Source organism: Podarcis cretensis (genome assembly GCF_951804945.1).
Source record: "Podarcis cretensis genome assembly, chromosome: 5".
In the NCBI taxonomy this organism is placed as follows: domain Eukaryota; kingdom Metazoa; phylum Chordata; class Lepidosauria; order Squamata; family Lacertidae; genus Podarcis; species Podarcis cretensis.
Genome location: NC_137174.1, coordinates 59,466,483 through 59,492,611, shown reverse-complemented (window position 1 = coordinate 59,492,611; position 26,129 = coordinate 59,466,483). Strand labels below are relative to the sequence as shown.

At 45.4% G+C, this 26,129-nt stretch overlaps 1 protein-coding gene across 1 annotated transcript; it reads left to right on the top strand.

Annotated features, from left to right (window-relative positions):
- Positions 1–1,886: 1,886 nt before the first annotated feature.
- On the top strand, positions 1,887–24,303 carry MMS19 (MMS19 homolog, cytosolic iron-sulfur assembly component). Its single transcript, XM_079977226.1, has 31 exons — positions 1,887–2,046; positions 5,767–5,815; positions 8,111–8,211; positions 9,164–9,249; positions 9,886–9,960; positions 11,312–11,381; positions 11,469–11,597; positions 11,955–12,016; positions 12,176–12,262; positions 13,611–13,685; positions 13,900–13,977; positions 14,741–14,879; positions 15,573–15,727; positions 15,946–16,024; positions 16,879–17,004; positions 17,323–17,404; positions 18,320–18,417; positions 18,758–18,889; positions 19,640–19,795; positions 20,321–20,420; positions 20,790–20,892; positions 20,984–21,061; positions 21,245–21,371; positions 21,523–21,623; positions 21,701–21,757; positions 21,843–22,029; positions 22,510–22,592; positions 22,856–23,020; positions 23,113–23,172; positions 23,330–23,430; positions 23,991–24,303. Exons 1-31 carry the CDS (start codon positions 1,953–1,955, stop codon positions 24,016–24,018), a joined length of 3,063 nt encoding a protein of 1,020 aa, XP_079833352.1. The 5' UTR covers positions 1,887–1,952; the 3' UTR covers positions 24,019–24,303.
- The last annotated feature ends 1,826 nt before the right edge of the window (positions 24,304–26,129 follow it).

Genomic DNA, 26,129 nt, shown 5'->3' with positions numbered 1-26,129 from the left:
TCTCTGACCTGTCAGTCTTAGGCCTTGATTATCACTGGGAAACCAGCTTAGTGCGGCAGAGGTGTCCACTGGGAAAGCTGACCATGGTTACATAATAATGCTGGATGCTATGAAGAGAGGACTTGGCAAGTTCAGGATTTTGTTCTGATCTCTGGTGTCAATTACCATTCTGGCCAACCTCAAATGGGGTCACACACTTTCAAATCCAGGTGTCACTTTTTCAGGCTGTTAGTCCCATCAAGAGTGTTGGATATGTCATACCTATCCTACTTCTTCCATTATATCTCTTATCTCATAACTCTTCCTTTGAAGGCAACGCTGCGTTGGCAAGTGGTGCAGCTAGGTAATTTCAGACCTTTTGGACTTAATGGCCTTTCTGAAGTATGTGTGAGTTGTGTGTGTGGTATAGATAGTTGTGTGTATACCTCAGTTGAAGTACACAATTAACATGCCTCTTCTCACCCCAACTGCCACCGGTGCCTTACAACTGCTATGATGTTGAAGCAAGAGAGAGAAAACTTTGCTAATCCAGATACTAAAAAGAAATAAAAAAGAGCATGCAGAGTTTTGCTTTTTGAAAACTTGAGCACTTAAATCATAGCACCATCATAACTTTAGGAATAGTGTTGCCCTGATGCAGAATACATTTGCTTGGGAATAAGCACTGTTTTGTTGTAGAAAAGGATAATGTATTTTAAAAGCAACAAATGTCATTATTTATTTAAAATCTTTACATGCTCTTTTTAATTTGAAACCACAAGATGGTGTACATTTTTTAAAAAATACATGAAAAATACCGGTACATTACAATATAAAATAAAGCAGCAGCTGATAGGCCAGGGCAGACATAAGTTAAAAAAATAAAACCAACATATATAAATAGCCAGCAAAGGCCTGAGAAAATTAATTAGTTTTTAGTAAATGCCAAGACAACATTAGTGTTGGTGCTTGCATTAGTTCAGAGGGCAATCTTTCTCTGACCTTTGCTCAGGGGAAAAGATTAGATGTGCATATTTATCCTACTGAAAAACACCCTAACCATTTGCCCACTGTAAGCATTAAATGTACTGGAAATGTATTGTAATTGTTCATTCTTTAGCACTGGAGGTGGGACTTCTTTATGAAGGTGGCAATGATAACCAGCAAAGACAGCAGATTTCTGAAAGATAAATAGGTGGAGCGGAATGCTGAGATCTATCCATTCCACCACTAACACCAAACCACAATGATCCCTGTCCTGATCACTGCATTCCTCCTCCTCCTCCAAGTGCATTGCAGTTCGCGGGCAGGTGGGCGGATACGTGTGAGAACCGCTGCCATAATTTATACTTGGAGCGTGGATCGCTAAAACGATTTCCTCACAGAAACCAGAGGTCTGAGTGTTTCCTTCCTTGGATGCACGTGTTTTGCCCTCTTGCCTGGTATTTTTAGGCCTCCTAAAGCAAATGGAAAACAATTCTGCATCTTGGCACAAAGCCGCCGTTTCTAATAACAAAATCATAAAAGTGCGTGTGGCATTCTTTGTATATCCGGGGATGGCATTACGAGAATGAAGAGCCTCTACGTCTCCAGCAGACGCAACGCAGCGCTTTCCTCCCCCTTCTTCGAGCGCGTGGAAGCCTGTTCGCATCGGAGGGATGGTTGTGTGAAGCCGCATCGAGCTTCACTTCTGCGCTTCCCGCGTGTTGCGCGCCCTCTTAACGCAAAGCAAAACCCACCCCTTCTGTGACCCAGCCTAAGGGGCCCGCCCTGACCTTTGACGGGCCTGCCCGCCGCCTCCCTTCGGGCTGCGTCCCTGCCTTTCCACGGCCCTCCCCGCGAACTGCGCCCGTTGCTGGAGTGGCCTCTTGCCACGTGATGCCCACTTTGCCCCTGTCGTTTTCACACGTGACAGAGGGGACGCGCACGCGCGCTGTGCGCTTCTCGCCTGCCTTGCTATTCTCCGCTTTATCATGGCGGCCGGAGGGGCTGAGGTGGACGTGGGGGCGGACGCGTCCCTGTTGCCGGGCTGGGAGCGGGAAGGCGCGGCCAGAGAGGCGGCGGAAGGTGCGTGTGGGGATGGGGCGGGGGGCAGAGGCCGGGGCCGCGGAGCAGGCGGCGGGATCCGGCAGTGCCGCGGGCGGGGCGAGAGGGGAACCGAAACTGCGGTTCGAGGGGTCGTCTGCGGGGACGGAGGAGGAGGAGGTGAGCTTAGGTGTCAGGGAGAAAGATCGCCCAGTTGGATCTATGCTCAAGATCGGAATTCACTGTCGGAATTCATTCGGGGGAGTGTGTAAAGGAATGCAAACGAGATTCTCTGGGCGTGTGCAGAGTGCCTCTGCCTAACTTCATTCCATCCACCCACATCGGGATCAGACGTACTGACATTAATTTGGGCTAGTCGGGCATGCGGTAACGGTGGGCGCATGCAGGGTGTGGATCGGGCGAGGCAGTGTGACGCACGGCATTAATTAGGGGCAAAGTAACGAGCTGTTTCGCCTCCTGAAGATTATTTCAGAGACGATAATGAGCTGGACGCGTGTGTTGAGGTTGGGTATGAGGAGGCTGCTGTAGGCAAGGCTGACTAGAGATAAAACCATATGTGTGTTTGCAGGAATGTACTTTTCCAGGGGATCAGATCAACAGAGAGCCTACGGACCTGGGCATATTCAATATAATTTCCTGTTTCCTTGACCTGTTCTTTTCTACCATTCATTAATCTATTTCCTTTGCCTCTACTGTAAAACTATGAAAAGATAGGGAAACCTAACCCTTAATCACCCAAGCTACCTTAAAAATACAAGAGAAGAACGAATCATTTAAAGACTGTTAAAGGATTTTGAAGTGTTCTTGAGTTTCCATCATCATGAAGAGGCATACTTTTCTTCCTAGAAACACTGGCTTGTTTACTTAACGTTTTATAAGAAAATATAGGTAGTTTATCATAATTCAGATGACTATTTGTGGTGTGATAGCCACTTAGGAATCCATCATGATGTAGCTGCAGCTGTATGAAGAGCTGCTTTACCATGTTTCCACATGAAGGCAAGTTACGGTAACCCATATAACTAAACACAGTTAACTCCCAACTCCAGAGGCTATGGGCATTGTGTTTCTGTGTGCTGCTTTCTGTTGCCAGTGTTGCAGAGCAGCATGGGGGCAGTGTGCATGTGCAGCCCTTGAACCCTGCTTGTGTTTTGGAAGAGCTGAGGATCTTTAAAGACAAACCCAATATTGTCTTGCATATCTCAGGGTCCCCCAGTATATAAGAACCTGTCACTGCCTTCTCTTTGGGCTCATTTTGGCATCCAATGTGTATGCATACGGGACACCACCTTTACTAATGGGAATAATGATATACTGAACATAGTTAACACATCTGAACTTGCCCCAGATACAGCTGAGAAGAGGACAGGAGTGCAGTAACTTTTAAACAACCTTCCTTTTAAGCAACACAGGCTCTCCAAATTAGATTCTGGGCCAGCCTTCAAGTATAGAGGTGTTCTTGGAAATATGGTTCTCCTGGCTTTCAGAATGGTTTCCTAAGAAAATAAATCTTGCAGCTCTTTAATTAGTACGCCTTGTACTTTTGAGAGTGAGATGCTGATAAAAAGAATAGAATGCAGGATTTATAATTGGTTCATTCATGCTGCTCTTTCAGCACTCTATCAGATGTTTTAACAAATTGTGCCAAACTTGATTGAAGATATTCTGTACTCCCGTGCTGTCTCCTCCCACCTCCCCATTCTAATTGTAAGAGAGATAGTATTTTCAAGCGACAGGTTGTTTCATGCCTTTATCTAGGGAAAACGAAGGAGGCTGCTGGACAGCTCTCCCCACTGCTAATGAGGTAATTTGAGAACTGCTCAGCTGGGATGGGATGGTTGCCACTGGCTTCTTGATTTGCAGTTTCTGAACTTGAGCTTTGGAATAACTTAAAATAAGTTTTCAGAATTCAATTTAAACATTGAAATTTGTGAAAAGTGGGTGGCAGTTTAAATTTCAGTGGTAGAACTTCTTTTTGTAAACCACTTTGAGATTTTTCTGCCATCAAGTGGTATATAAATGTTTTGAAATAAATCTTCTGCATCTGGATGAAATTTTGCATCATTTAAAATGTATTGTGCAACTCTACAAATTAAGCTGTGCAACATAGGCAAATGGTCCAGAGATGCATGCATGCATACATACATAACGTCACTAGGGGAGCAGATGACTAACGTCATTTGAAGTTTTGGGAAGCTTTAGATATAAAATGTATTGGCTATATAGTGTAATTTTAAGCAAACTTACTCAGAAATAAGTCTCATTGGACTCTTTGGGTTTACTTTCTAATAAGTGTGTTTATCATCACAGCCATAATCTGAGGTCAAGCAGCTGTTGTCCTTAAGTGAGCACTCAAGTGGCAAAGACATACAGCTCCACAGACCCAAGCAGCCAGTGCCTTTTCAGGCTCATTACAGCCCTTTGCGATAAGGGCTCTCCCGATGCAGCCAACTCACTGCTCCTGGACTCCTGCAGGGATGTAAAGTCCCCATGTTTGGAGTTGCCAGCAGCAGGGATGCAGCAACACAGTGCAGTATAATGACAGGTGCCCTTTCCTCTTTGTCACTGGGAATGCAGGTGAGTGCTCAAGTGAATTGAGCAAAGGAGGGCAGCTACCCATGAACTGCTAATCACAAGGTTGATTAGGACAGAAGCTGACCGGGGCTTTTTCCTCTGGTGTAAAAAGAAAGTGTATTATGCCACTGTTTAGGGTTGGGGACAGGGTTAAGCAATGTTTGCCTTGAGTCACAAACACATGCATTTTTGCTTGTGTAAGAGGTTGTTTGAATAGTGATCTGGCAGGCTACTTTCCCTGGAGAATGCACCATCCCCAGACGAAAAGCTAACTAAGTCAACTGTGCCTTGCTCACTGCCAGCAGTTGTTGCTCTGCTTCTGTATGCTGTCTTTGTGATTTCTGTAGCACTTGATAAGCTTTTAAGTAGCTGTATGAGCACCTGCTTAATTAAGTCTTACTTGGTCCAAGGCATATAAATTAAATGAACTGCACAGTATCTCAGAGATGTGTCAGTACTAGCTTGAGAACTGATGTTCCTTTGCCATTCACTTTTGCAAGTAGACCTCTTTACAAATAGTTGGGAAAGGTTGCCTGTCTCACTAAGGGCCTAGAGCAGGGGTAGGCACCCTGACACTTCCTAAAATTTATGGATTCCATCTGTCCCATCCAGCATGCCTAATGGTTAGGGGTAATGGGAATTTTAGTCTAGAACATTTGGAGACCACATGGTTATCTACCGTTAGCCAAGAGAGGCAGTATGCTTCTTGGTTATTATTTTCCTGGCTGGAAGAAGCACTGCAAGGAATCTTAGCTAACCCTTCCATTTTCAAAAGACTAGGACAGACAGACTAGCACGGTGTTGCTTGCTCGTGGTGGGGGGAGAGCACTGTAGTGGGGAAGCAAATGCATCTTCCCACTCCTCTTCCTGTAGATTAAATGCTTTTCAATTTGTGATAAGAAGTATAAGAAACTGCCTTATACCAGTTGAGCCATTGCTCCATACAAGCAAAAGGTCCATTTAACCGGATATGCCTGGAAGGAAATTTGGGACCTTCTGTATGCAGATCATGTGCTCTGCCTCTGAGCTGTACAAACAAGAAAGGCAAGTTGCACTGTACCTGAAACATGGATTCCCATGTCTAAATTTGTTTTAAGAAGCGCTGCTTAGTTTGGTGTAACTATCTACCTATCGTGATTTAACCTTTTGATACTTCCTTTTTCTTAGGAGTGAAAGCTGGGACCTGCACCATCTTAGATGTTGTTGAAAACTTGGGGTAAGTAAGTAAGTAAGAGCTTACTGCTCTGGGATGTATGTATGCCAGTGTCGAGGATGACTCTTTGCACTACTGCAACAACATTAGAATTTTGTTGTTCAGTGCTTAATGCCTGGCGCCTGATGGATGCCCTTTGTCCATGCTGGGCAAAATTCCACTCAGATAAAATGACTTACATGATTAGGGTATCCTGAAACTTTGGAATAGCATTATGGATTTGGTGGTGATAATGTGTAACATTTTGCTTCCCTGACATTGGGATGAATTTCAGCTACAGTGCATAACTCAAGGTTTTGGCCTACATGCTTTCATGTCTTCCCAGTATTTCCCTTGCAATCTGGCAGTTAGGTGTACATATTGTTGGCAGAGCAGTTGCTAGCGCCTCCATTTAGCCAACCAGGTAAACTGCAGGGCACTCTAATGGGTAGATGTTTGGCCTAGGCTGGTGGCTGCGTTAAATGGTGGTGATGAGCCCTCCTCTCAATGTAGCATAGAGGTTAAATTTGGATTGCAAGCCAGGAAATCATTGGTTAAATTTTACCTTGACCACAAATTTACTAGACAAGTAGTTATTCTCTCAAATGCTCTCCCTCCACACTCCCTTCACATTCCTAATATGAGTATATTGCTCTGGTGGGAATCAGCCTGAAAGGGAAAAATGAAAACTCCCTTTCTTATCCTGATGGTCAGACTGCCAGATGTAGTCATTGCTCATTGCAAGGAAGCAGTCTGTTGAGTGAAGAGCACCTCTGTGGTGGACCAGAACAGAGCAAAGAAGAATATATTGACACGTCAGTGTTCTTTAAACAATTGCAAACGTTTGGCTCTCCAGTGTTGTTGGACCACAGCAGCCTTCATCATCCCTGACCATGGCCCATCCTGGCTGAGACTGGATGTGTGAGAGTCTAGGGTTAGGGTTAGGTCTTAGAACAACTAGAAGGCCACAGCTCCCTGATCCCTACTTTAAAGAAGAAGAAGAAGAAGAAGAGTTTGGATTTGATATCCCGCCTTTCACTCCCCTTCAGGAGTCTCAAAGCGGCTAACATTCTCCTTTCCCTTCCTCCCCCACAACAAACACTCTGTGAGGTAAGTGGGGCTGAGAGACTTCAGAGAAGTGTGACTGGCCCAAGGTCACCCACCAGCTGCATGTGGAGGAGCGGAGACTCAAACCCGGTTCCCCAGATTACAAGACTACCGCTCTTAACCACTACACCACACACTACACCAAACTGTATAGCAGTCTTCCATCGGCAGTAATGTGCCAGTAGCTGATGCTGAGCATATTGCGGCAGGGTTAGACATCAGCACAGGCTACCATGACAAAGTGGTTGGCTACAAAATCCAAGTCATAGGTTGCATTCAGATATTGCTTTAATTGAGATACTTTTGGGGCCATTTGGTGAAGAGTGGGCTATAAGTACAAATTAAAAATAAATAAGCAAATCAATTTAGATTGAGCCTAGCCTCCCCACAGACTTCACACTACCTGTCCCCCATGCCTCATCCGGCACAGTCACCACTTGATTGAAAACTTTCACTTCAGTTTTAGATTAATCATGGTTTAGTATGTCATGTGAACCCAAAACTGTAGTTAATCTTAATAGTTAGTGAAAACAAGCCAACTTCATTAACTGTGATTTGAAGCTGGCTTGTTTCCACTTCCCACAGTGAAGATTAACCACAGTTTGTCAAGGTTTAAGTGATGCAGCGAGCTTGTAGTTAATCAAGAAGAGAAGCCAAAGCTTCTGAACTCCTGTTGCCCAGACAATGGTCAGATGATGGAGCATGTGAGCCTGGTGGGGCCTAGGCTCCATTTCCCTAAAGCTAAACTAGCCCAAACCAGCCAATAAATCATGATGCCCTGGACAAAAGGGAGGAAGCCAAACACATAATGTAGGGATATAGGAACCTGCCTTGGGCAGAGTCAGATCATTGGTCCATCTAGCCCAGTATTGTTGACAGTGTCTTGCATTGGCATTCTAGGGTTTCAGGCAGGGAGTTTTTCCCAGCCTTACCTGGAGAAGCCGGGGATTGAACTTGGGACCTTCTGCCTGCACAGCAAGTGCTCTTCCACTGAGCTACAGCCTTTCTCCTAATCACTTTTATGTTGGCCCATAATTTATGAAGCCCTGAGCAAAAGGAAGAGAAACTGATCACTTAACTGAATCGTCAAATTAAATCAGAATATTGTCTCTCTTTGCCCCCCCCCCAACAAACTCGCTAAAACAGCATATTTCACTGTCTTCTCTTCCTGCTATGGCCTGTAAAATCTTCATTTTGTGTCTATAAATACAGGTCTCCTCTTAAGAATGCAGATCCTCGAATGCGTGCACAGGGCATCCAAACGCTTTCTGAAGTCCTCCTGCAATGCTACTCCCTCCTTCAAGAGCGGGAAGGTAGGACATATGGGCTCAGTCCTCACTCTTTTGCAACCATGGAGAGTGCTGCTTCAGGAGCTGGCCTCAGCTTTCAAGGGATCATGCCTGAGGTAGTGATTAGCAGCAGGAGGTTAGGCAGGCAGGATTCAATGACTCAGTGGTTTATGACATGCCATATGCTTCTTTGCTGAGTAACTGGGGTGAACTCAGGTTTATTGAAAGCTCTAACTTTCTGTTAGAAAGCAGTTAAATGTTTGGAAGAGAGTGAAGATGGAAGGCAGTGCCTTACCGAAGCAGTAAGGAGTAATGTACTTTGTACTTTCAAGAGGATTATGGATTTTAGGGTGGCACATGGAGGGAGGGTTTGACTTAATGGTATGACTCTCCTGGAATACTGAGACTCCTGCCTAAGTTTTCCCAAATGTGTACAGTATAAGCTAGTTTCAGAGCCTTAGCAGTGTCCATCCCTGAGTGGCTTGACAGGAACCTCCTTACCATGCTGTGGTCCAGAGCTATGTGGGTAGCATATTCATCGTTAACTTTCAATAATCATAATCATAATAATATCTGCAATCCCAAGAACACATGATTAGTGGCAGTCTGATCTATGGTTCTGCACCGCTGAATGTCTTATGAAATGGGGGATCTTAAGTGTTCAGTAACCTTGCAGTTTCCCTTTCAGAATGTCCTCTTGCTGTTTCTTTGGTCATAGTGTTAGGTATTTTATGCTTGTGTGCAACCACTTACCGGTCATCAGATGAATTTTTTAAAATAGGTCTGAGGAGCCAAGAGTAGGGGGAGAATGCCTGTATTGCCAAGTGGCCGCTAATGATTCTGCATTTTCCTTCATCCTTTCAAATATGCTGAGGTTGATGTGGATGCCAATATGCCCCATGGATATCTCTATTTGTGTTAGCTAAGCCCAACTACCACCATAGCCCTAGTTTCTGATAATGCTTGTCTGTTCCAGTGTCCCACCTGGTCTTGTTCTATGAGAACCGGCTGAAAGATCATCACCTGGTCATCTCTTCTGTGCTGCAGGGACTTAAAGCTCTGGTGAGAATTGTTTTCATGGTAGTCATTATCGTTTATTCATTTCTATATTGCAACTTAATATATGTATGTGGTGCCCTAAATCTTGGTTAAAACCAAACCATCATAACACAATAAAATTGGAGCAAAATATATTAAAGAAACAGAAATACAGAATGGATCACCTGATAAGATTATTGCAAAAAAGCAAATAATTTTCATAAGAAGCCTTGCAGAAATAATCTAGTGATAGCAATTTGTGGCAAAATTGGGGACACTATCTATTCATCTGCTCAGTAGTAGAAAATTGGGGTGCCCCAAGGATAGCAGATTGACAGCTCTGGCTCGTTTAACTGAGACCAGTGAAAGCTGCTACAAGACAGGCTGATTAAGGTAGTAGGTGCTGGTGTAGAAAGAATCTTTTCTGAATCTACTTGGGATTTATAGGGATTAGTTAACAGTGAATCCCCCCCCCTTTTCTCTCTTAATGATTGGGTCACTGTCACATTGATTAAATGATGGGCTCCTTTTGTTTGTTTCCATTGCACTGACCGATAATATGCCATACAGGGCAGACTGAGGCCTTAAGCATGCTAACCGGTAGCCATTGTTACATGTAGATGGGTACTGAGTTGTTACCGTTACTTTCCTTGTCTCTAGAGTATGTGTGTGGCGTTGGCTCCAGGTCTGGCAGTGTCTGTTCTCAAAGCCATTTTCCAGGAGGTTCATGTCCAGGTAAGTCAGAGAAGCCCTGATAGACTCTCTAATTTTGCCTTTGTGTTCCACATCCATGCTTCAGCCTTTCTGTTCTCATTATTATTATTATTAAACTAGTTCCTGAAGTATCCTGTACCTCCTGAGGTCCCTCTTGGTGGACAATAGACAGTAGTTCTCTTGACTAAGACCTGCTCATCGATATTTTCTTGCTGTCAAGAGAATTGAAGCACTGGGTCACGGCAGAAGTTCTGAGAATCATATCCCCTGCTCTTTGACACTGTCTAAACGATATTAGAAAATCTGAGACTTGGTGGTTTTATGGCTGTATTACTGATATTTTGTAATGGGCCGTTGTTGTAAGTCATCTTGGATGGCCATTGCCAAGAAAGGCAGGCTAGAGATAGTTCTTTAATAAATAAATAAAACTATGAAACATGGCCTGAGGGAATAGGTCACCGGAGTTGGATATAGGTTCAAATTTATCATGACTTGTTAAGTTGCCTTTGGCAAGTAACTATATTAGCTGCCATTCTTTACCCACACCCCACTGCCCTTATTAATAACCTTATTTGAAAGAGTAGTTGGGTGGGTGGACAAGATGAGATCGTGGCAACTTCTCTTAGCCTTGAGTAATTAAATATACAGTAGTGCCCCGCAAGACGAATGCCTCGCAAGTCGGAAAACCCGCTAGACGAAAGGGTTTTCCATTTTGGAGGCGCTTCGCAAAACAAATTTCCCTATGGGCTTGCTTTGCAAGACGAAATGTCTTGCGAGTTTTTCCGACTTTTTTTTCCTTCCCCCCCCCCTTTTTCTAAGCCGCTAAGCCGCTTAACTGTTTATCCACTAAACTGATAAGCCTCTAATAGCGCTAATCCGCTAAGCCGTCAATGGGCTTGCTTCGCAAGACGAAAAAACCGCTAGACGAAGAGAATCGCGGAACGGATTAATTTCGTCTTGCGAGGCGAGACGAAATTTTACTCCTTGTAAAAGGAGTGGACACATGTATCCTTTGTGTGTGGTAATGTATGCAAATTCTGCTGTGAAAATGCCTCTAGTTCCGGTGTGAATGTGTATATCTTGATTTTTCACATGGGACATTAAGGTAATTGGAGCTACTCTCAGCAAGACTAAAAATAAAGGTAGAGAGGATGTTATGGAAGGTCCTGGCCTTCAGCTGGGTTTGTGTAAATTTCTGACTTGCCTGCAGTATCTTAATCGTCTTTCTGGCAAATTAGGCACCCAGATCTATGGACCAGAGTATGATAGCATGAACTGGAGAGGATCAGAACAAAACCATAAATCTCTAATGCTTGGAACAGGTTCACGTAATACTGCTTTATTTCCCAGCTATGCTTTTCTTATCTTCCAGTCTTTGCTGCAAGCGGATCGCCATACAATCTACAGTATCATTACTAACTTCATGAGCAACCGAGAGGCAGGTGAGATGGATGGCTGTGGAAGGGGCTGAGTCAGACACCCTACTGGAAAACCCTGGGAATTTCCTTACCTGACGCTTTTTCCTGCAGAACTGAAAGGTCTGGGTGCCGATTTCACCTTCGGGTTCATCCAGGTGATGGATGGAGAGAAGGACCCACGCAACCTGTTAATAGCCTTCCAGATTGTACGAGACATCATTGTGAAGGGCTATGCATTGGGTATGTCCAAGTCCTTGTCAGTGTGGAGAAGCCCATGTTGGCAGTGGTTGGTTGGTTGGTTGGTTAAACTTCTTATCATGCCTGCGGTGTGTGAGGAGGCAGGCTGTATGGGGAGCTTGTTAAAGTGTGCATAGCTTTGGAATCATTGAACATAGAACCACAGGTTATATCTGCTGTTGAGGCCATGGAGCACACTCTTTCTCTTTCTTTCTCTCTTTCTTTCTCTCTCTCTCTCTCTCTTTGTGGCCTGTGAGAATGGTAGCACTAAATAAGATGCAACTAAATAGTCCATGTCCAGACTTGTGAGTGACTGTTTTGGTCAAACAAAGAACTCATACTGCTGTCTTCACCTCTCAGGGCCCTTCGCAGAGGAGTTGTTTGAGGTGACTTCCTGCTACTTCCCCATCGACTTTACCCCTGTGAGTGAGTAAATCTGGTGCTTTGTCCCTCCACAATGCTTGGATATGGGTGTTGGAGCAGGATAGTTTGTGTAATGCCTGGAACTGGGGGTGTCCATATGGAGATGGGTTTATTCAGCACATTCATGTCTAAATCTTTCGATTTTGCTTCTGTTCCAGCCCTCCAATGATCCTCATGGAATCCAGAGAGAAGACTTGATCATCAGCCTGCGGGCAGTGCTGACCTCTACTCCCATTTTTGCTGAGGTAGGGCCATTGTGTATCATGGCTGAAGTCTGTTTTTTGTGCCCTGTGGGTTCTTCCTGAGACCCTGTAGCAGAGTTGGTTCCCATCTTGATACACCATGTTGAGCAATAATACATTGACAGAGTTGGGGTGGACAAATAATAATAATAATAATAATAATAATACATACATACATACATACATACATACATACATACACTTCCCATCTGGCTGAGTTTCCTCAGCCACTCTAAGCGGCTTCCAAAAGAATTAAAAGCACAATAAAACATCAAATATTAAAAACTTCCCTTACTGGGGCCCATAATGCAGCCATTTGTAATAGTTTATTCTAATCAACAGAAGATGTTGCTGTAGTGGTGCACAGCAATTTGGATCCTAAAAAGCCCTCTATGAATATATAGGTGTTGGGGAAGGGAACATTGATTGCAGATCTTTCCTCCCCCTTACACCACCTCTCATGCTGCTCAGGACAAGATTTTTGAAGGGCAAAGCGGTTGCAAGGTGAAAATTCCTTCTTCTCTTGATGGGAGCATCACATTGTCAGAGCCTTCATTAGGATAAGCCAATGCATTTAATCCCAGAACAAGCATATTGTAGAGATAATTTTGCCCTTAACTTTGAGACTTCAGTCTATTTCAGATATATGAGTTGGGGAGTAAATTTACTCTCTGGTCCTTTTGCATTTCCCAACACTGATCTTTCAGACTGCTACTACCATCAGACTTTGGACAGAGAGCTTGATTTATAGATATAAATAAATATTTGCTTTTTTTATTTAAAAAAGCTGGGATTAATGGCTCTCTGAAATGGCCCATATGCTACACAAATTGCTGCCGTGATAGGTATATTTTGCCCCTCATAGAATTAGAATAAAGTCAGAAAGTTAGAAACTGCCAGAGCAATCTTAACCCTGGCCAGGCAGCAGTGGGCAGAGCTGAAGCACCTGAGCATCATATCCAAAGCCATGCCATGCAAAAGGTGGGGAGTGTTTTTTCCTGATTTTTTGCTACACTAGCTCCAGGCAGGTGCAGCTGAGAGCCTGATGACCCTCTCAGAGCTTTCTAGTGGATACTGCCAGTGGTAGCTTCCTGCCTGCATGAGTGAATCTAGGCCCTCTACAATGATGGACACTCCCCTTTTGGCTAAGATGATAGCAGACTGCAGTATTCTAACACAAATACCCAGTCACCACCAAGGTGGTATCAGTGGGGAGTATTGCATTGTGCTCTTTATATGGGTTTTACATTGTTTTGTGAGGCCTGCTGGTCTGATCTTCTGAGGTATATTATAACCCCAAATTATGCTGAGCAAAGTATATTGAGATTTCCAGGATCTTCTCTCCTTACAGTTCCTGATCCCGTTGCTCATTGAGAAAATGGACTCTGACGTACAAAGTGCCAAGCTGGACTCCCTGCAAACCTTGGTAAGAGCACTGAGCAAAAGTATCAAGGCTCCACAGTAGGTTGCCATGCAGCCCTCTCTGCTCCTGCAGCTTTCCTCAAAGCTGATTTAAGGGGTGGCGGCGGCTTTGGTGCTGCTTCTAGGTAATGCAGCATCTTGACTGCAAATTAACAGCACACCCCAGATGACTCATGTCTGACTCTTTCTCCCCCCTCCCCACTTCCTTTCTTTTGCAGAATGCTGCCTGCATGATCTATGGGGAGAAAGAGCTGAAGGAATTCCTACCCAGCCTTTGGTCATCCCTGCGTAGGGAGGTGAGAGGAGCAAGGATTCCCAAAGCGAGGTGGTTCTGGTGTTCTGTGAAAGTGCATCCATTACATGGTTCCTGCTCTCTGTGTCTGGGGACTGCTTGAAACATTATACAGTGGTACCTCGGGTTACATACACTTCAGGTTACATACACTTCAGGTTAAAGACTCTGCTAACCCAGAAATATTACCTCGGTTTAAGAACTTTTCTTCAGGATGAGAACAGAAATCGTGCAGCAGCGGCAGCAGGAGGCCCCATTAGCTAAAGTGGTGATTCAGGTTAAGAATGGACCTCCAGAACGAATTAAGTTCTTAACCCGAGGTACCACTGTATACTGCATTGGCCTGAATATAAGCCTCACTTTTTTTCCGACCGTGAAAAGTTAAAGTGTGGTTTAAATTTACATTCACGACCTTACAAAAATTGGCTTTTATGATATTGCTGCTGAAACAGATATACGGTAAAATGGAACGAGTGTGAGTGCATGCAGAATTTTAAGGAAGCGGCTTATATTCGGGTATCCCCCTCCCTTTTCCTCCCTTGAATTTTAAAGGCACGGCTTATATTCGGACCAATAGAGTAGTTTCATTACAGTGAATTATCAGGCTGTTGTAATATTTGATGGATCTGTAAAGAAGCAAATAACCCCCCTTCATTATGATCACTGGCTGGATCACTGGTTTACTTGCTGGATTGTGGGATCACTGACTGGATTATTTGCAGGATTGTCTGCACTGTACAGCTGATTCTCCTCCTGCTCCTCAACAGGTGTTCCAGACAGCAAGCGAGAAGATTGAAGCAGAAGGTCTGTCTGCTTTGCGTGCTCTGTCAACATGTCTGTCCCGCTTGGTGCTCAGTTCCGATGATGAGGATCTTTTAGATTCCTTCCTTACAGGCATTCTGCGAGGTAACCTTTGGAGCAACATCCCTTTTCTAGCATCTTTCCAGTCCTGTGAAAGACCTTCCATTTCTCATTCATAAACTGCTGCTTGGAGGAAATGACCACTTCCCCCAAGGGAAAAATATCTTGTCATGCTGTTGCAGCCATGATTTGGCTTACAGGACTGGAGGGAAGGGGTGGAAACTGGAGCTGACTTGTGGGAAGGTAGCAAATTCTCCACTAAGCTTTGAAACTGTTTGCAGTTTGCAAGCTGGTGGAATTAAGTACAGTGGTACCTCGCAAGACGAATGCCTCGTAAGACGAAAAACTCGCAAAACGAAAGAGTTTTTCGTTTTTTGAGTTGCTTCGCAAGACGGATTTCCCTATGGGCTTGCTTCACAAGACGAAAACGTCTTGCAAGTTTGTTTCCTTTGTCTTGCAAGTTTGTTTCCTTTTTCTTAAAACCGTGCATTCACTTCGAAGAGCAACTCATAGCACGCGGTGTGGTAGCCTTTTTTGAGGTTTTTGAAGACTTTGGTGATTTTTGAAGCTTTTCCAAAGTCCGTGCTTCGCAAGACGAAAAAATCGCAAGGCGAAAAAACTCGTGGAACGAATTAATTTCGTCTTGCGAGGCACCACTGTAGTGCTATTTCTTGCTGGGATTTCTGCAGTGGCATTGGGAGTGATACTGTTTCTCCCAGGCGCTCTTACCTGTTTCAGATTGCAGACACCATCTTTGTGAGCCTGACATGAAGCTGGTGTGGCCGAGTGCCAAACTCTTGCAGGCGGCTGCAGGGGCCTCTTTGCGAGCCTATTACCGGATCACATACAGTGTACTTCCCTTGCTGGTGGAACAGTACACCAAGCATGAGCAGGTGAGGACAAATGGGAGCGGAATATGCTTGTGGTGGAGAGTAGTGAAAGGGGCTTAGGTGATTGCAATCTCATATTAAGGGACGTTTAGTGGCATATACCTGCCCCAGGCATACACTTGGGCTCAAATTCCATGTAGGACAATGACCTGCAGATCTTGTCTCTCCTTCTGTGTCTTAGTCCCTTCAACCCATCCTCTGCCCTTTTTGATCTCTTGTAGAGTAGCCAGCACAGGACAATCTTGGAAGTGCTGCTTGGTTTCTTGGAGCTGCGGCAACAGTGGGGGCCTGAGGAAGACGGTGAGATGGTTCTCCATTCTTCTTGTTTCCTACCAGCAAGGCTGCCCTTCTGCAGCATCCTGGGCTTCCAATGTTCCTGTCTTGCCCAGAGCAGTTGTTTGCAGAGAAAAGTCGCCTTAATCTATGGGATTTAGCAATGGCCTGTCTGGGAAGGGGGGCGGGCAGTGAGATAGGTGCAGTAATAGGGAGAAGAGAAATGCGGAGACAACAGAATTGAAAAACAAAGAGTTTGACAGGATAGCTTCCCAGAAGAAATTCGAGCCCTTGTGGTTGGTGAGAGAAGTCTTAGAAAATGTATGCACAAGAGTTGGGTTCCAACTACACACATTTAAAGCAGTATCATATCACCTTGGAGATCAGTATTCCCCTCACAGAGCAACAATTCCCAGAGTGGTTTAACAAGCAATCCCTCTTCTAACAATTCTCAGCACCCTTAACAAACTACAGGTCCCAGGATTCTTTGGGGGAAGCCATGACTGTTTAAAGTGGCATGAGAGTGCTTTAAATGCAATGCAATTGGGACTCCAGCCAAATATTCCAGAACCAAAGTTTCTTTGAGCCTGGCTTTCAGTGACCAAGTAGAAATGCTCTTTGCAGGATGACATGGTGACTGCAGTTGAGTAACCTTGGTGGATGACTGCTCTTAATGAGCAATCCATCTGTACCATTGCTGACCACTCAGAATTTTAGGAAGTTTCTCATTCTTCACTATCTAAATTCTGATCACAATCCTCTCAGACTCCGGGTTAGAAAGTTAAAGTGCCCCTACCAAGGACCTTGTAATTTCTAGTGATTCGTGCCCGGGATGGTCAGTCTCATGATACTGCCTGTGTGCCTGTTTCTCTCCCTTGCAGACAAGAGTCCACTGCTTTGCTTCAAAGACGCGCTGTGTTCCGTGGTGTTCTCTGCACTTTCTGAGTCCAGTGTGCAACTTCAGTTGGTTGGCATCCGGATTCTGACCTTTCTAGGATCACTGCAAGGTATGTGTTGATCTGTGGGTTACTCCCAGGAGTCATGGAAGAATTGCGGCTTGTTTAGAGATTTTCCCCTTGGTGTGCATTCCTTTACAGATCCATCTAGCGTGCACACAGACCTGTTTCCATCATGTGTGTGCAGCCAGACAGCTGGACTTGAATCAGATTAGGTACTGTCCCACCCCACCTTGCATAACTTGGACTATATGGGCTGCAGGCAGCCTCTAGGAAGTGGAATGCAATATAGTAAAACTGGCACTGATAGCAGAGTGTTACTACCAGGGAAAGGAAGGGCTTTGGACTTCAGTCTCTCTTCCGTTTCAGGGCTCCTGACCCTCTCAAATGTGGAGATGTTTGTGGATCACCTTACAAAGTTAATCTTGCATGAGGACGATTCCCAGACCAGGTGAGGGGTGGAAACAAAGCTGGACCCTGTGGGTGCAAGGGAAACAGCAGGCATTGTTGAACTTCCCAGAATTGTCTTTGGGCTTATCTCTTTCTAAATATTGAAAATGTTTACATTCTTTTAGTCCACTACCTGTAAATGGCAAATGACAAGGTTTCTAATACAGTCTCATGAATTACTCATTTCTTAATCCAAAATTCTGCTTCTGTTTGGTGTTGTCTTACACTGATCTGTTAAGGTTTGCATGTGTTTTAATTAAGAGAAGGGCTTTACTAATACTGCTTTTATGATCTTTTTTCAATCTTAAGTTTTGTACTAAAACATTCTTTGGTTTATCATGCTAATGTGTGAATAGAGCTCATATCCTCCTTCTCTTAGCACAGATTCATTTCAGTCTGAACCCAATAGTGTAGTTAAACATTCTTCCATAAAAATGTCCCTCATAGTGTAATATTCTTTAAATCTTTTTTTTTTAAATGTCTAGCTTGGTAACATCCTGTTGTTTGTTTTAAGATTTCAAGTGCTGTATCTTTTCCTCTGGCCTTCCTGCATTTCCTATTCAGTGCGCAGTGCATCCAAACCTGCGAGTCACAGGACAGTTCCCAAACAAATCCAGTGATTCCTTTTCATAGTTTCTATAGTGATGTGAGAATCCTACCCTCTTCTGATAAGTTCTTAGATGAACCCGGGCGGAGTGAGCTTAACAAAACCTGGGCAGTCTGCATCGCTGTCTAACCTGCGTTCTTGTCCAAAGAGCTCTTGTAATCAAGTGAACATTTTTATAAAATGTAGTGCACACACAGCTCAATATTACAATTATAAAATTAGATTAATCCATAAAGAACTGTGAGTTGCTTTACGGTATTGAGTGACCAACAAGTTCATCCATCCTTACACACTCCTTTATCCCTGCAGCATGGTAGCTATGGAGGCGGCCGGACGCCTGGCTCCCCTCTATCCACAAGCCTTCAGCAAGTGCTTGGTGCAGAAGTTCTCAGAAGGGCTGCAATCAGGTACAGCATGCAAGGTGGGCGGGTTGTGGGGAAGTGGGTGTCCTCTCTTATGCTGCCTTTACTAAGCATTTGTGCAGAAGTTCAAAGTGTCTATCCCTGAGTGCTAGCTGCATTGTAGGCAGAGCCGTTGCAGGGGGCTTTGACTTGAATCTGCGCGGTCTCTGTGCCCTGAGGTATGTGAGTAAGGCCAAATGGGCAGACAGATAGGTTAGCTCCAGGTCGAAGAATCAACCATTCCCAAATCCATGTTCATGTGGAGGGGTAGAAGGTGGTACCTCCATGGCCCTGTCCCTAGGGACAAATTCATTGACTGGCTGTTGTGTTCTGTGTGCTGTTTCAGAGCTTCAGGAGGACAGCAATCCATCCCAGCAGGAACGTCGCCTGCAGGCTCTAGCAGCTGTGTCCACGCACCCTAGTATAGTGAGGGAAACAGTTCCAGTCCTCCTGCAGCACTTCCAGCAGATTCAGCAAGGTAGTGTAAAAATTGTATATGATAAACTATTGATACTTCGGAAGCGAGGAACCTAGCCCAGTGCTTGGGACAGCAATAACAGAAGGGCTCAGCATCTGTGTTTCATTAATAGGATGTGTAAGATTGGGAAGGGCTGCAGCTCAGTAGTAGAGCATCTGCTAAACATGGAGAAGGCCTCAGGTTCAATCCCTGCCATCTCCAGAAAAGACTGGATAGCTCAGTTGGTTAAAGTGTGGTGCTGATAATGGCAAGGTTGCAGGTTTGATCACTGTATGGGACAGCTGCATATTCCTCACTGCAGGGGGTTGAACTAGATGATCCCCAGGGTCCCTTCCAACCCTACAATTTATGTTTCCATGACTTCCTTTCTGAAACACTGAAGATCCACTGCCAGTCAGTGTAGACAGCTCTGAGTTAGGTAGACCCAGGAGCCTGACTCCTTGTAAGGCAGAGCTTCCTTGTTCCTATGGATGGGGTTAGTAGAGAGCTGTTTGTACACTGAGCTTTGGTAACCTTTAGGTGCCTACAGTCCCATAATTCTGTCATTAGTGGGACAGAAGTACAGCTTGTTGTTGGAAGCCTAGGACCATCAGTCTTTGACTGTTTTGGCCCATGACCCATTTCTGACACAATGTGATGCCTTTAAATGGCCCTGGTGATAATGTATTAGTATTTTTTTAAAAAGAAAAACACATTGGAACTGGTAGTCTCCACCCTGAATGCTCTTTTGATTTTTATTTTATTTTGCAGGGAGTATACCTGCAGATACCCACTCTGTGGTGTCGGTGTGCCAGAGTCTGCAGCAGGTAGCATTCGAGTGCCAGCAAGATGCTCAGAGTTACTGGTACTTCCACCAGGCTGTGGTGCCGTTCTTGGTGGGCTTAGCAGTCAAGGCTGCAATGCAAGGTAAGGTGGGGAGATGAGCACAGACCCTGTGCTCCCCGAACCAGGCCAGTACCCATAGCTCAGGTGGGGTTCTATATACTTTAGAACTTGAGAGAAAGGGAGGTACCTTTCCCTTGTGCTGGGCTGGCCTTTACCCACTTGGGGCCAATCTCAGTGTCCCTGTCAGGTGTCCATTATGCAGGTGGCAAACTGAAAGAGTTTGGATTTGATATCCCGCCTTTCACTCCCTTTAAGGAGTCTCAAAATGGCTAACATTCTCCTTTCCCTTCCTCCCCCACAACAAACACTCTGTGAGGTGAGTGGGGCTGAGAGACTTCAGAGAAGTGTGACTGGCCCAAGGTCACCCAGCAGCTGCATGTGGAGGAGCGGAGACGTGAACCCGGTTCCCCAGATTACGAGACTACCGCTCTTAACCACTACACCACACTGGCTCCCAGCTGAAAGGCAGCTGATGGGATTCCAGGAACTGTCTCCATCCCCTCACATTTATTCCCCCCCCCCTTTTTTCTTCATAACTATTTTCAGAGAATTCCCATACATTGCCAAGCAGTGTGCTGCTGAAGGAAGAAGCCTTATCAGCCATGGTATCGGTCATCAGCAGTGCGTGTACGCACTTAAGACCAGAGTGAGTAGCAGCTGCTGCCATCCTGTGGTCTCTGTCCCTGCAGAGTGACAAGTAGTGATGCACAATCTTTGTGCTTTTGGATAAGGTCAGGTTCTAGCATGACTTGGTGAACAGAAGTGCAGGCAGTCTCCCCTTCCCCTCCTTGGGGAATATACTATACTACTGTCAGATGTCAAGGAAATGAAACAACTATCTTGACTTTTAGAAGACATCTGAAGGAGGTCCTGTATAGGGAAGTTTGATGTTTAAATTTGTTGGAAGCTGCCCAGAGTGGCTGGGGCAACACAGTCAGATGGGCAGCATATAAATAATGAATTGTTATATTATTATGTGCTGTAAACCAGTGTTCTTGTTTCTTCTTCCTGGCAGGCAGGCTGCCCAGAGTGTCTCCAAAGTGGTTCCCCTCTTCTTGGATGGAGACCTTTCCTTCCAACCTGGAAACACCTTTCCCAGCACTTTCCAGCCCTTCCAGGTATTTTGTATGAGTGAGGCGCTGCTGCTGCATATGGGGAAATGTGGCCAGAGACTTTGGTAGTGGAAACAATATTTCTTTTCCTTTACAGGATGGGCAGTGTCTGATGGCAGCCCAGAGAAGGCTTGTTGCGCTCCTCATGGCTTTTGTCTGCTCACTGCCAAGGAATGTGAGTCCTGGGGAAGATCTGGGGGGGGGGGATGGGGACGGTGGGAGGTTGCCTCATGGCTGCGAGAATAGATCTACCCATCCTGCCTTGTGTGCCTGATCCCTAGGCAAGTGATGCTGGGAACCGGCAGCTTGAAGCTCTGCTGTTGCCTCCATGCCTCCCCACGCTCTGGCTTCCTTTCAGGTTCCAATTCCTCAGCAAGACCGCCTGCTACGTGAACTGCTAGCCCTGAGCTGCTCCTGTGACTGCCCTTTCACTGCCACAGCTGCTGCCAAATGCTTTGCAGGACTGGTTAACAAGCACCCAGCAGGTAACCGATGGAGTCTGTCCTAGGACTGAAGGGCTGGGGATGTTGTTCAGAGGCTCGTGAAACCTCAGAGCTGGGCTGTGTTAAGTGATGCCCTGCTTGACTGATGCAAGAAGTTGCTCAGAAAAACAGCCAGTCTCTTTACCCTTTCCAGGGCCTCAGTTAGATGAGCTGTTGGAGCTGGCCATGAACAAGTTGGAGCATGGCCTAAATGAGGGTCCTCATCAAAGCCAAGCGCTCACTCTGCTGCTTTGGGTGAGTTTCTGCCATGCCCCATCCCTCCTGTCTCTGCCAGAAACAAAGCTCAATGTTCCTTTATTTTTGCCCTGCAGGTGAGCAAGGCTCTGTTGCTACGCTACCACCCGCTAACCACACACCTGACGGACAAGGTGAGCTTCTGGGAAAGGCCTGGGACCCTCAGGGAGGCCACTGTGCCCTTACCACATTCAATGGCTCCTGTCTATTACCTTACAGCTCCTCATTCTTTTGGGGGACACGGTCCTTGGCCCTGCGGTGGGCGATGGCCTTGCCTTGCTCATGGCCGACTCCCCAGACGTGCTGGGCAAGAGCTGCCACGCTGAGGTGCGCCTCATGTTCCGCCAGCGCTTCTTCACAGAGTGTGTGCCGCAGTTGGTGCAGGGTTTCCACACAGCAGCTCCTGGTAAGAATTTCCTCTTGTCCCATTCCTTACGAAAAGCATCTGAATTAACAGGAGGAGCACAGTTGGAATAATGGTCAAATTGAAATGAGGAAGCTACTGCAGCATTTTAGCATTTTTTTTGTCTGCAGAAATTGTGGACTCCTTGCATGACCTGCCTTTTGTAGCCCTCTTTGGACAGTAGGAGCTTCTGAACCCTCGACAACAAGAGGAGCAGTCTGAGCCTCTCGCCTTTTTCTTCCTCTTCAAGGACCCCTCGGAGTTTCTGGAGATGATTTTGGGCAGGAGAGCTCAAAACTGTGAGCTCACCTACTCTGCCTGCTACATGGGACAAACAAATGGCTTTTCTTTACTGGCAAGAGGTGGTCTTCATTGTAGGCTCTGTAGAGGTCATTTGCTATTCAGTTTCTAAATGGTCATAACCTTTTCGGATGAGTCTCCTCGGAGCCACAGATTTAAGTCTTGCCCTTCTGTTCTTCCTAGATGTGAAGGCGAATTACCTGAAAGGCCTGTCTCACATACTGAACCACCTGCCCAAACCAGTGCTAGTGACAGAGCTGCCTACGGTGAGTGTGCAGCTGTGCCGAGCACCAGGCCCTAAGAACTCTTGGGAATTATTTTGTGGGTGGGGCATATTATGGAGAAGAATGATGCCCCCCCCCTTTTTTCAGCTAGGACAGCTCAGTTGGTTAGAGCATGGTGCCAAGGTTGCAGGCTCAGTCCTTGTGTGGGACAGCTGCGTTGCAGGGAGTTGGACTAAATGATCCTTAGGGTCACGTTCAACTCTATAATTCTGTTGATTTCATGACTCTACCCTCTTATCCCCCAGTTGCTACCTCTCCTGCTGGAAGCTCTGTCATGTCCTGACCTTGTGGTGCAGCTCTCAACTTTGCACTGCCTACAGCCGCTGTTGCTCGAGGCGCCGCACGTCATGAGCCTGCACGTCGACACACTCGTGGGCAAATTTATCAGCCTGACAAACAACCCTGCTATGGTGAGTACTGGGTAGCCTCTTTATGCAGCTGGATACTCCCGGTTTCTTCCTGGATGGTCAGCAGAAGACTAAATCTACCATTTATATTGCAGGCAATCCGCATTGCTGCGCTACAGTGCCTCCATGCACTTGCCTCCCTCCCCACTCCGGTGGTAAGTAATGGATCTGCCCGATAGCTTGCCAGATGCTCCAACATTTGCCTTACTTGTGCCAAGATCTACTTGTCTCCTGTTGCTAGCACAAACAGGTATTAAGACCTCCATGGGAACTGTGGGAACCTCATTGATGGTGGCTTCTGCTTGCTACCAGGTGATACCTTACAAGCCACGAGTGATTCGAGCCCTGGCCAAACCCCTGGATGACAAGAAGCGGCTGGTGCGGAAGGAAGCTGTGGCAGCACGAGGAGAATGGTGAGCAGGACTCTTTCTCTTGGGGGACAGCGTAGAAAAAACAGTACCAACTTAAATACACTGTAGGTGCTCGACTTGGCTGTCCTTGAGACTCACTGTAATTAAATTGGAGGTAGGTTGACATATCCTTGTACAGATGTGATGAAGCCATTTTGATTGAGCGTAGAGGTTTGGATTAATAACTTGGGTTCTGACTAAGCAATCAGGATGAAAAAAAAGTATAAGGAAGACTTGAAAAGAAATGTAGAATATCTGAATTATTGTAAACACATTAAAATGTTAACAGGAATAGAATAAATTCAGCAGTAAGAAATATTTTGATATAAAACTGGGAAAACGAGAATGGTGGGGGGGGGATAGAATATGTAGCATAAAAGAGTTAATAAAATGAACCAGGGATGGGAGGAGGGGGAAGGGAAGTCAAGGATATTTGGATGTAAAGTTGTGTTTAAATTTGTAAAGAAATGGTAATTATTTATTTATAAATAGATTTTTAAAAGGGTTCCTTTTGTTCATGCTTTGCTGCTGCTAAAGCCCGCTGTGGTGGTCTTTTTCTTCAGGTTTCTGCTTGGGACACCTGCCAGGTGAAGGTTCACACTGCAAATCCTGACTGACAATCTCACCTGCCCCCACTCACCTGGTAAGCTGTCGGCCTTGATGTCCTGGGGCCTAGATTTCCATGCAAAGCAGCAAGGCTCTGGGCAGAAGAGGACTTTTTTGTGGACTGCCCTTTCCTAATCACAACATCAGCGTTCAGTAGGAAGGAACAGCCAGCCCCTGTTCCTGCTGCAGCGCGGTAGTGAGTGGAGGTGGCAGGACCCCCATATATTATGTATGTATGGGGCCAGAAGAATAAAAACTTGTTTGCTAACAGCCTCTGGCAAAAGTGCTTCTTGTGGGGAAGTAGTAGAAATAAGGGTCTTGCCTTCACCTTATATTAAGTGCAGCTTCCCCACCTTCCTGCCATAATGGTGTCTGCGCACAGAGAGATTTTTCATGTGCTAATAGAACTAAAGCCTACTGCATGAACTTAGCACCTCTCATGCAAAGATCAAACAGTGAATTACTTTAATACAGAATATTTCTGAATACAAGTTGCAAGAGCTGAGCCTAGGTGTCTAGGAACGTTCTGTCTGATGTGATACCTGCTGGAGAAATCTAGCAAACTAGCATAGGAAGATGCTGACTGATCTGGTATGCCTTTTTCTGTAAGTGCAGGCTGGTGGTTGTTTGCTTTCTTCATTATCAGCCACTGGTATTAAACTGGTGAAGCTGCAGCTGCCTTTGGCAGTAAAATGAGTTCAGAAATCCACCTGAGCCCCTGTGTGGCATTCTGCAATGAGGTGGTAGTTTGCTTGTTTGGAAAGTGTTCTACAAATAAAGTTTTTAAAGAGTGCCACTGCTGCCCATCTGAAATTTATACATGGCATTAAAGGTTACAGCTCCCTAGTTCCTCTGCTGTGTCTTTCCAGTGACAACCCTCATTAATGAACATAATAGAACTGCATTTGAAAATCGATGAAAGTACATGACTGGCCATGACATAGAGCGTTGTACATGCTGGAAAACAGCTGAGCCTCAGTGGTAGAGAGGCCATGCTTTACCCTTCCTAGGTGTAAGACGTTTGCTGGCAAGGTGCCTACTCTTGAATAGCGTTTCTCAAACCTGGGTCCCCAGCTGTTGTTGGACTACAACTCCCATCATCCCTAGCTAGCAGGATCAGTGGTCAGGGGTGATGGGAATTGTAGTCCACCAACAGTTGGGATCCAGTTACAGATAGGTGGCCGTGTTGGTCTGCCATAGTCAAAACAAAATAAAAAAATTTCTTCCAGTAGCACCTTAAAGACCAACTAAGTTAGTTCTTGGTATGAGCTTTCGTGTGCATGCACACTTCTTCAGATACCACTTCTTCAGATACCACGTATCTGAAGAAGTGTGCATGCACACGAAAGCTCATACCAAGAACTAACTTAGTTGGTCTTTAAGGTGCTACTGGAAGAAATTTTTTTATTTTGTTTTGAGTTGGGATCCAGGTTTGAGAAACACTGGTCTAGCCATTGACCACACCTTAACTTGAATTAATGGTGGGGCCTGGGGCTGTGTTAAAGGCCTAATTACTCTTCTTAAGTAGATGGTTGCAAAGAAAGCAGTGCTTAATGGCATATGTCCCCTGGCTATTATAACAGAACCCCCCACCATACACTTCTCAGGGCTGCTTTTCATACATGCTCCATAGCTGAGTTTCAGGTAGTCAAACAAAACCAGTCCTGCATAGCACCCCACCCCCTTTAATCCTACTATGTACCACTAGTTCTGGACTACTCATAAATTATTTGTAAAAACATGGAAGGGCGGAACACTGAGAGGTAGCATCAGCTTCTCATGTTGCTGCCTTGAAAGGGCTACAGAAACCTGCAGTTTGGTGAGAGGTGAACAGAGTGGAAAATTGGCAATGGTACATATACAAGAGTAGGGACAATCTGTGGCTTTTGAAAGATATTTTTAGACTTCACCCCAAGGCCTTACACCTAATGGCCGGGACCAACAAAATCTCTTAAGACCTACAACTATCTGTAAAAACAGCACTGCCTGGAATCTGTTCTGAAAAGACAGTTGCGAGCTATAGAGAGATCAATCAGTTTCTTAAGATATTGCCACCATTGTGCCTTCTCTTCTGCTAAAGAGGAACAGATGCCACA